The sequence below is a fragment of the Podarcis erhardii genome, assembly GCF_964252035.2.
Source record: "Podarcis erhardii genome assembly, chromosome: 1".
NCBI lineage: Eukaryota > Metazoa > Chordata > Lepidosauria > Squamata > Lacertidae > Podarcis > Podarcis erhardii.
In genome coordinates, this window is record NC_138497.1 from 135,030,489 (window position 1) to 135,041,500 (window position 11,012).

General features: G+C 44.3%; 1 protein-coding gene across 2 annotated transcripts in view; it reads left to right on the plus strand.

Annotated features, from left to right (window-relative positions):
* The window catches only part of ITGB2 (integrin subunit beta 2), a 39,519-nt gene extending 28,876 nt beyond the window's left edge, over positions 1 to 10,643 (plus strand). For both annotated transcript variants that reach the window (XM_081872797.1, XM_081872798.1), the window contains 9 exons: positions 515 to 610; positions 1,037 to 1,126; positions 2,515 to 2,655; positions 4,176 to 4,363; positions 4,914 to 5,158; positions 6,598 to 6,817; positions 7,982 to 8,187; positions 9,119 to 9,285; positions 10,358 to 10,643. In XM_081872797.1, the coding sequence (XP_081728923.1) occupies positions 515 to 610; positions 1,037 to 1,126; positions 2,515 to 2,655; positions 4,176 to 4,363; positions 4,914 to 5,158; positions 6,598 to 6,817; positions 7,982 to 8,187; positions 9,119 to 9,285; positions 10,358 to 10,423 (1,419 nt within the window). In that variant the 3' untranslated portion in view covers positions 10,424 to 10,643. The remainder of the gene's footprint in view (positions 1 to 514; positions 611 to 1,036; positions 1,127 to 2,514; positions 2,656 to 4,175; positions 4,364 to 4,913; positions 5,159 to 6,597; positions 6,818 to 7,981; positions 8,188 to 9,118; positions 9,286 to 10,357) is intronic.
* The last annotated feature ends 369 nt before the right edge of the window (positions 10,644 to 11,012 follow it).

The window sequence follows — 11,012 nt, forward strand, 5'->3', positions numbered from 1 at the left end:
GGTGTGTGCGTGTTGTGGCATTCAAGGCCAGACCTTGGGAAGCTGAGCCGTCAATTGCGATACCTTTGTTTCCTGTAGAGAGCCACCTTCCTTTGGTGCCAGGGAACAAATCCGAGAGCACAGTGGATGAGAAGGATGGGGCTGAGCTCCTCCAGCAGTTTCCCTGCCACCTTTGCTTCTGTTTTCATCAGTGCCCTCTCTCATAATCTCTGCTGCACAGGAATGAGCAACATGTTGAGAGCGCTGCTCTGTTTCTCTGGGGGATGGAGCACCAGTGAGTTGTGTGTGCGGCTTGTCTGCTGTGAGAATGGGAGGTCAGACCACAGTTGACTGACAGTCTCTCTGCTTTAACTATGCCAGTGGCCCTGCCCTTAGGAACCAGGGAGGGAGGGGCCAGACTGAAGGGGCAGAGCCAGAGGGATTCTTTTCAGGCCAGATCTAGCCTGCAAGATCCCACCAGGATCTTCACTAACTTGGAGAGAGAGCCCTAAATACTGTTTCCTTTGTTACACAGGACTATCCATCTGTTGGTCAGTTGGTTCAAAAACTTGAAGAAAACTATATCCAGCCCATTTTTGCTGTTACCAGTAAAATGGTTGATACATATCGGGTAAGTAAAACTACCAGCAGTAAAGAAGGTTAAGTAAACAATGTCTGTGGCGAAAATGATTATTAGATTATTATTATTAGACATAACAACAACAACAACAACAACAACAACAATAATAATAATAATAATAATTAGAAACGAGGCTGCATTTTAAGTAGTATTTTAATCTTGTTTTTAAATTGTATTTTAATCAATTGTTTTTATACCTGATGTTAGCCGCCCTGAGCCCGGTATTGGCTGGGGAAGGCGGGGTATAAATAAAATAAAATAAAATAAAATAAATGCCTAAGTCTATAATTTGAGCAATATACATGGAACAATTAGGACTACAGATATTTACTGCTTTGCTCTTGCATTATAATCTGGTTGGCATTCTATTTAATAGAGTGAGACAATGCTTTCAATTCATTTGTTCTTTGTTGATAGAAACTCAGTGAGATGATTCCCAAATCTGCTGTGGGAGAGCTGCAGGAAGACTCAAATAATATCATCCAACTCATCCAGCGTGCCTATGATGTAAGTGTTACTGATATTATCATTTTAATCCTTTACAGTATATATTTCAGCCAGCCAGACTTTGCCAGACTTTGCACTTTGTTGACATGAAGCATGTTTGTGTAACTTTCTCAAAATTATGCAGATTTGGTTCAGATTTCCAAATCAGTTTTCAGGGGATAGCTGCCCCCCACCCTGCTCCACCTTTTCCCCTTCCTTTCTCCATCTCCCCTTTATAAAGCTTCCCTGATTAAAGCACCCACCAAGCCTAAAAAAGAAATGAAACAAAAGAAAAAGCAGCCATAGTGGAAGCTGAGGGAGAAAATGGTCAACAATTAACATGCTTTCCTACTATTAAACCAGAAACAGGAGGAGGTCATTTGAGCAGTTGCAAATGCTTTCTTCCTTTCTTCGCTGTAAACCATATTTTTGTGAGTTGCCTGTTTATAAGGGCAGGGTCTTGATTAGCATGAACAAGTGATCAAATTCACTTTCTCAAAGCTTAACACTAGTTGACCTGCATCCCACTGTAATTTCCTTGTTGAACCAATCCTAAACTTCCTTTCCCAGTAACACATTTCTCTTTTCCTTGCTTGAGCTTCTTAAAAGCACTAATCAGCTTTGCTGTGGCACATTGGAAGTGTCACACTGGCCAAATATTGGTATGAGCTTTCGTGTGCATGCACACTTCTTCAGATACACTGTGTATCTGAAGAAGTGTGCATGCACACGAAAGCTCATACCAAGAACTGACTTAGTTGGTCTTTAAGGTGCTACTGGAAGGAATTTGTTTTGTTTTGACTATGGCAGACCAACACGGCTACCTATCTGTAACTGGCCAAATATTGTTATCTGCTCTTGGTTACATCTATCCAGTACACACCCAGTAGTAAAGGTTTTTTAGCTTGTCAGTAGGCTATGTCCCCGACATAGTCCTTTTGTCCCTTGGGAAATTCTTCTCAAGCCTATATTGCAGGAAAACCCCTGCCTCTGCCTCTGCCTGCCTCTGCTTCAACATGTGGAATTTGCTGCCAAGGAGTGTGGTGGAGTCTCCTTCTTTGGAGGTCTTTAAGCAGAGGCTTGACAACCCTATGTCAGGAGTGCTCTGATGGTGTTTCCTGCTTGGCAGGGGGTTGGACTCGATGGCCCTTGTGGTCTCTTCCAACTCTATGATTCTATGATTCTATGTTCACTTAAGCATCACTGTGTTGACCTGACAGTTCTATAAAGAAAGTGCATAACCGTTAGAGATATTGGCCCTAGTTCCCTTCTTCTCTCAAGGCTCATCTTTTCCAACAGAAGAACTGAGGCAGTGGGAATGGAAGTTACAATTAATTCTCATATTTTTCTCCCTCGCTGGAGACTTGGGCTCCTATTCTCACCTCTTCCTTATTCTCATTTCCTTGCAGAGTTTGTCTTCCAAAATTATTTTGGACCATGGCCCCTTGCCAAACTTCATCAAAATCACGTATGATTCCTTCTGCCCTAACCAAATACACACCAAGGATAAACCAAGAGGGGAATGTGACAACGTGAAGATAAATGATCAGGTAGGAGAAGACTTTTCTGTTTCTATCTAAAGCTGTTCTGATTGCTGCTGCTCTGTATGTGGAGAGAAAAGAGCAGTGTGCATTTCTTCCAATACTGCTGCTTGTGAGAAGGGTCTTCACTTATTCTCTTTCCCAAACCCCTTAAAAATTGCAGCTGGGTTAAGCCTGTTACTTTAAGCAATATGTAGGCTTTATTTCATTATGTAGAGTTACATTGGCTCCCAGTACATTTCCAAGCACAATTCAAAGTATGGATGTCAGGGAACTGCCATCAGTGCCGGAGGGAGAGAGCAAAAGCCAGAGGGATTATAGAGAGCCTCCAGGGATCGGGAGAAGCAGCTCCTCTTCTGGGGAAGAGAATAAACGCAGCTCCAGTGGAGAGGGGGTGCAGGAGTCGGATGTGGCGAGGCGGTCCCACGACTCCTTGCCTGGGACAAGCGGGGAAGGAAGGGGTCCTCCGCTGCCCACGCCCTCTCTGCGCAGAAGACTTTCGCGCAGAGAGGGAAGGCGGAGACTGGGCGTCAAGGAGCTTTTATGCTGGAAGAAGTTTAAGAAACGCCCACTCACGGATTCTGCCAGCGATTGAGGCAGCCACGGGCAAGTGGCTCTCCGGACAGATAAAGTTTACATTAGCAGCCAGCCAGGGAGAGGTTTGCCCTGCTTGCGCACGAGCAACCCCTGGTAAACATAACAGTTGATGCTGAGCTTTAAACCGCCTTGGCCCTGTATCCCTGAAGGAGCGTCTCCACCCCCATCGTTCAGCCTGGACACTGAGGTCCAGCACCGACGGCCTTCTGGCAGTTCCCTCACTGCGAGAAGCCAAGTTACAGGGAACCAGGCAGAGGGCCTTCTCGGTGGTGGCACCCACCATGTGGAACATCCTCCCATCAGATGTCAAGGAGATAAATAACTATATGACTTTTAGAAGACATCAGAAGGCAGCCCTGTATAGGGAAGCTTTTTAAAATGTTTGATATTTTATTATGTTTTTATATTTATTGGAAGTTGCCCAGAGTGGCTGGGGCACCCCAGTCAGATGGGCAGGGTATAAACAATAAGTTGTTGTTGTTGTTTCAACCATCACGATCATATCAATCACAGAAAAACAGGTTACACTACTTTAAGTAATATAAATGAATAGAAATCTCTGAAAACAACATACATAAATAAAATAAAAAATAAAAAGCAAATAGTATTTTAGGAAGAGGAGTGTCTGCAGAAGGCAGCAACCACACTTAATGGCCGTGTGTTTACACACCCACAAGAAAAGAGGGGGGGTGAGTTTTCCCTTTCCTGTCCACATGGCAACTTTACACTCACTGGTTTGGGTGGAACTGCCCAAACACATGGAAGGTCCATTGCAATTCTACTTGCAGAAGAACAGTGTCTTTTTTGGCACTGACATACTTCTGACTGTTAGCATCCCTAGTCCTTTATTTATAAATGCACTCCTTCGTGCTTTCCTAGTGGTTTTTACATTTAATGGAGAATATTTAATGGAGTTCTTTGTTTTCTTACAGATTACTTTCCAGGTGAAAGTTACAGCAACCAAATGCTTTGACAACCAAACGGTTACCATCCGGGCTCTCGGTTTCACAGACTCCCTTGCTGTGCACATGCGCGGTCGATGCAACTGCGAATGTGATGAGGAAATATCAAGTAGCTCTGACTGCAGTGGACATGGGAAAGTAGATTGTGGAATCTGCAGGTAATCAAACCACTTCACCAATACCCTCCCTCCAAATCACAAGGGGATATGCCAGTCCTACTGGGAAAGGTTAACCATGATCACCATCTGAATGATTGCTTATGCATGTCCCACATCTGCACCTGCAGTTTTATGCAGTCTGGGAACAACATCTGTTGTCACAGAGTGTGCAGACTGCTTGAGTATAATTTTTCCTAGAATGAAAAGGAGAATTTGAGAATTTGGCATGAGGACATTTGGGAAAATGACCTTGAGACTTTTTTTCCTGCCAAATTCTCAAGCCACTCTGGGTAATGGACTAGGGTGAGGGCTGACAGAGCCCCCAGGTCTCCACATTTGGCCTGTCAGACCATTGTTCAGGTCTAGTCTGTGCCTGGATGGGTGACCTTCTGGGAATAGGCTGCCGTGGGTTCTGTAATGTGAAAATGTGGGTTATAATTACAATAAAACAATAAATCTGTGCAAGTTCAGGCAAATCAACCCTCCAACACAAACAAGTATTGCTTAGTAAGCCTTTCCTATATTCTGAACATTTCTTCTCTCATGTCAGCTGTTTTCCTGGCTTTATTGGAAAGAATTGTGATTGTCAAACTGGAGGCAAGTCCAGCAAGGAACTGGAGAAGAGTTGCCGCAAGGACAATGCCTCCGTCACCTGCTCCGGCCTGGGCGACTGTGTGTGTGGCCAGTGTGTTTGCCACACCGATGAAGCATCCAAAAAGAAGATCTATGGTTCTTTTTGCGAGTGTGACAACATGAACTGTGAGATTCACAATGGTCAACTTTGTGGCGGAGAAAGTGAGTAGCTGGCGACTGCGGGACATGGAAATATCCTGGACTCCTTTGCTTTACTTCTCCAAGCTTCCTGTTGCCAGAGTTCCAGCAAGCTACATTTTCTACCACAAGCTCTTAAAGGGCACACAGTAATTAGGGGTCTTAGTGGACCACAAGCTTAACATGAGTTAACAGTGTGATGCAGCAGCAAAAAAAGCTAATTCTGTTCTAGCTGCATCAACTGAAGTCTAGTGTCCAAATCAAGGGAATTCATAGTAGCACTCTCTTCTGCGTTGGTCAGACCCTGCCTGGAGTCCTGTGTCCAGTTCTGGACACTACAATTTTAGGAGGGTGTTGGCAACCTGAAACATGTGCAGAAGATCCTGTTGCCATATTTCAAAAGGTGGAAATCCAGACACAAAAGTTTTTGGGCAAAGTTGTTGAGCTGGGTCTGTTTAGCCTGGAAAAGAGGAGACTGAGAGGAGATACGATAGTAATTTTCAAACATCTTAAGGGCTGTCACACGGAAGATGGAGCAAGTTTGTTTTCTGCTGCTCCGGAGGGTAGGATCCGAACCAATAGATTCAAGCAAGAAAGGAGATTCTGACAAAACATTAGGAAGAGACTCTCTTGGAAGGTGGTAAACTCTCCTTCCTTAGAGCTTTTTAAGCAGAGGTTGAGTTGCAGGAGGTTGGATTAGATGATCCTTTGGGCTCCTCCAAGTTAACAATTTTGTGATTCTGTTATTCTTAGGAAGAGTTGTTTGAATAGCACAATAATTTGGAAGCTAGCCAAGCTGCTATCAATCTGCCTTTGTTTCATATAATGGCTTACCATCATCCAGGTGTGAATATTAAATATTAGTTTTTCTTCTAAGACTTCTAAAACACTTGCATCATTTTACAGTGGCAGCCTATTCTTTCATGAAAGGTAATTTCAGTATTTTGCAGGTGATACCAAGATGGCCTTTTACTATGGAATGTGACTTTGCAAAATAGAATGCAATTAAATTGTAAAGGTAAAGGAACCCCTGACCATCATGGGGTTGCGGCGCTCATCTCGCTTTATTGGCTGAGGGGGCCGGCGTACAGCTTCCGGGTCATGTGGCCAGCATGACTAAGCCGCTTCTGGCAAACCAGAGCAGTGCATGGAAACGCTGTTTACCTTCCCGCCAGAGCGGTACCTATTTATCTACTTGCACTTTGACGTGCTTTTGAACTGCTAGGTTGGCAGGAGCAGGGACCAAGCAACGGGAGCTCACCCCGTCGTGGGGATTTGAACCGCTGACCTTCTGATCGGCAAGTCCTAGGCTCTGTGGTTTAGCCCACAGTACCACCCGCATCCCTTAAATTAATTAAATTAAATTAAATTAAATTGTACTTACTGGCAAACTTGGGTTTTCCAACAGAATTGCAAATACGGGGAATGCGTTCTGTCCTGAACTCTCCACTTTCTCTTTCTAGTAAGAGGACGGTGTGATTGTGGGAAATGCAAATGCAATCCTGGCTTTGGCGGCAGTGCCTGCCAATGTGAAACTTCAACAGACGGTTGCTTGAACATCAATGAGACCGTCTGCAGTGGCCGTGGGGAATGTCTGTGCAACACATGCCAATGTAAAACAGGCTATCAGCTTCCACACTGTGAAGATTGCGAAGGCTGTCCATCACCCTGTCCCAGACATGTGTAAGTGATATGAGAGGGACCACAGTGAAAATTACTGCGCTTTGCATGTCAGTATTTAAAAGTCTTGCCTTTAGAATAGGCAGTGTTTCTGCAGGTAACAGGGCTGGGTGGGGGAAACTGATTCTGCACTGCCTCGTTTTTTTGCTTTTCTTGTACAGAAGCCTCCTTTAAAGTCTGGGCTTTTATAGCTCAGTTATTCTGTCTTCCTCTCTCCGTTAGTCCATCAAACACACCAATAAGGTGAAGGCAATTTAGGCAGAAATGAAACATTAATACAGTATGATAAAACATAGACATAAACCTACCTTAACAAAGCTAGATAAAGGGATGAAAAACTTCTATCCTTTAGAGGACAGCCAGTGCCTGGGCACAATGGTGCTGGTCCCTGCCTGGAGTTTGCACAAGGTGGTGCCGGCAAGTTGGCATGGGATGAATGTCTAAAGAGCAAGTTGCTGTTCCTTTGTGTTCTCACTTGGGTTAGATTTATATCTCCTGTTGGAAGCCTCTTGCCTCTAACCTGGCTCTGCTTCTTAACCACACGGGAATCCTTTAGAATTTGACAGTACCTTTCTTGGTCTGCAGCGGATGTTGTAGTAGAGCTTCAGGAGTCATGGTTTTGGATAACCCACAAACAATCTGGAGAAAAATTAACTGTGCTGGGTTTTCTTGGTAGTTGTTCACTTCCTTGTATATTGAATTAGATAGCCAAATTAGATAGGTCAAATTCATTCTGTGGAGTCCAGCAGAGTTCCCTTTTTAACATGTACATGAAATCGCTGTGGGAATTTCAGAGGTGCTCAGCTAACTCACAGCCTGGGCTTAGAAAAGCCTCTTTTTTCTCAGAGTCCCTGCCTCCTTTGCATGTTCTTTGCATTTGTTTAGGGAAGCTTTTAATGTTTGATGTATTACTGTATTTTAATATTTGGTTGGAAGCCGCCCAGAGTGCCTGGGGAAGCCCAGCCAGATGGGCGGGGTATAAATAATAATATTATTATTATTATTATTATTAGCTTCTGCAATGTGAGGATGACAATACTGGCTTCCTTTATATCTCTGGCTGTAACTGCACTGAATATTAGATTTATGTTATGTAGTATAGATCCATTGCATCTCTGTCTTGCTAAGCAACTCTTCTTGGAGACATGATTCTTGTTGATTTTCCAGAAGGTGTGTTGAGTGCCGTTACTTTCAGAGTGGTCCATTTCAGAAGAATTGCTCTCAAGCTTGTTCAAACATTATTCTGAGAGATAATGTGATGTCCAGAAGTAAAGAATGCAAGGAGAAAGATTCTCAGAATTGCTGGATCTCCTTCTCTATGTTTCAGTTGGATGGAGAGGAGAGATACTCCGTTAAAGTGGAACCTTTAAAAGGTATGTGAGGGAAGGTGCCACCAGCTGCAACACCAGTTCCATACTCTGGTCCCAGCACCTAGCACCAGGGCTCAGTGGCTTAATGACAATAAACAATAAATGTTGTGTACCCCACCCATCTGACTGGGTTGCCCCAGCCTCTCTGGGTGGCTTCCAGCAGAATACACAAAACCATCACACATTAAAAGCTTTCCCAAACAGGGCTGCCTTCAGATGTCAATCGAAGGTCATATAATTGTTTGTTTCCTTGGCATCTGAAGGGAGGGCATTCCACAGGGCAGACATCACTCTGTCTGGTTCCCTGTAACCTCACTTCTCGCAATGAAGGAACTGCCGGAAGGCCCTCGAAGCCAAGAGATGCTCCTTCAGGTATTCAGGGCCAAAGCCATTTAGGGCTTTAAAGGTCAACACCAAAACTTTGAATTGATACATGAGAGAATCACCAGTTTCCCCCATAAAGTCCCATTGTGAGGGGTGGGGTACTGGAACAGGAAGAGAGACTGTGGATGTCAGAGGTCTGCATCCCCCAAGGCTTCATAGGGAGATGGCCCTCCAAATTGTGAGGTGTGGCAGATGGAGGGGCCCCTGGGAGTGGCTTCCTTTCCAAGCTATCTGAGTGCAGGTGGGGACCCAGCTCCAGGTAAGAGGCAAAGGAAGCAGAGTGGAGGCCACATAGCCAGGTGAGCAAGGCTCCTCCAGCGGGAAGTATATGTGGCCTTAAGAGAGTTCCTTGCAATTTATCTGGAGCAGTTTCAGTAGTATTTTGCATGGTGGAGAGAGAGAGATACTTGATGTGCAGCTGCTCCATTCATTGAATCGACTTCCAGCCTTTCCTGGATCCGTGGTATTCTCATTCCTGGCATACAGCACATGCACCCTTTCCCTCCTCCTTCAGATGAGGCACCTTCTCCGTTGTTTTTTCTTTTCATAGATTGCCCACAACCCCCTAATGTCGCAGCCATTGTGGGGGGCACCGTTGCTGGCGTGGCTCTTATCGGCCTCCTCCTCCTCCTGATTTGGAAGCTGGTAACAGAGCTGATTGATCGCAAGGAATATCACCGATTTGAGAAAGAGAAGTCCAAGGCCAAGTGGAATGATGTAAGACACTCCCCTTTCAGCAGGAGGGGCTGGAAGAAGACTTGCTAAGGCATTGGCTCTTCCCCCCTTCTTCCGAGTTCTTGAGAAACATCAGGGACATAACTTTTGTTTCAGTTCCAGTACCTCAGGCAGGCCTGAATGCAGCTGCTCAGGCATGAGAAGCTAAGCTTCTCACATTAGCACACACAGGCTACGTTTACACTGTGACCTAACTGCCTAAAATAAATAGTGTGTGTTCTGCAGGCGAGAACCTCTTGTAGATATCAGGAGGTCCTTTCTGCACTATGTAGGAATTAGGCCTTTAGTGTTGTGACACCTGCCCTCTGGAAACTAGCCCCCTGAATACTCGACAGACTGTTGTATTTTGGGTGGCTACTGAAGACCTTCTCCTTTCAACAAGGCTTTTAAGCTGAGATCTTTCCCATAATGCACCTGCACTGGAATTGTTTTGAAGACATTTTGTTGTTTGTTTGCTGTCCTGCGCTTATTTGGGGGGAAGGGTAGGACACAATCATAATAATTGCTAGTATTATTATTACTACACAATTATTCTGTGGAGGGAGATGTGCCTTCAGAAAGATTCAGAGATGCACTAACCACTGATGTGGTCCTATTTATGTTAGAGTGGCATGGTCGGGTTGCTCCTCTGCATTTCAGCCACGCAGGGAGGTGTGGTTTGCTACTGTGCTATATAATGATCTTTTTTAGCCACATAGATTAAATTTAGATACATTAGCTGGGTGTAGAATGGAGGAAGTGATGGGAGAGAGGACCAAGGACCAGCAAGTTCAGTCACACAACCTCCTCCCTGTCTTCCTAGACCAGCAGAAGAGGGTCAGTGTTTGATCTACAATGGAAGCTCTCCTTCTTGAGTAAACTGTCCCCATTTCCTCATCAATGGCTACTATTTTTAGTAGCCCTGTATATAGTCAGATCATTAAAGGAGACCAAGCTGTAGTGACATTTGTCCACTTGATCTACTTACTTAATGTGGTAGCCTGGGATAGTAATAATACTGAATGAGTAAAACAGCAGCACCAGCTACAGACACTTGTGATGTTTTTATTGGCAGGCTGACAACCCTCTTTTCAAGAGTGCCACGACCACTGTTGTGAACCCCAGATTCAATGGCCAGTGAAGTTCAACTACAGCAACATGGGAAAGCACAAAGAAATTCTTCAGGAGGGAAGCAGAAGATATTGACTTTATTCTCCACTGTGCTTTATTCCTGTCAACCACTATCCATGTCACCTCATGTGTTTCCGATAACCCTTTGTGTGGCTTTTTTCCAAACATGCTTTGATGCTGATGATTTTCTTTTCATTAAAAGGTCTCCCTGTTAAGACTGCTTAATCACACACACCATGGAATGATCTCAACTTGCCTTTCCACTTATCCTGCCCAAGGCACTCTGAGCAACTTCTCCAGTTATCAGCTGTTAAAGGTCAACCCTTGAAACCCAAATAGAAGGGGAAAAGGTGGGCTGGCCATTCAAGCATCTACATAGACAAAGTATTTGTTAATTCCACAGTGGTAGTAAGCCATGCATGCATGTGTTGTAGAAAGGCATAATCTGAAAGAAATTTTCCGTCATGTGTGACAGAAAAGGGCTCATGCCTCTTAAGACATAACTTTCCAGCTACAGTTTTTATATGTGCTTCTATAATGCACATATAAAATAATGATAATAATGATGAAATCTTCTACCTAATTGAGAAGATTAACCT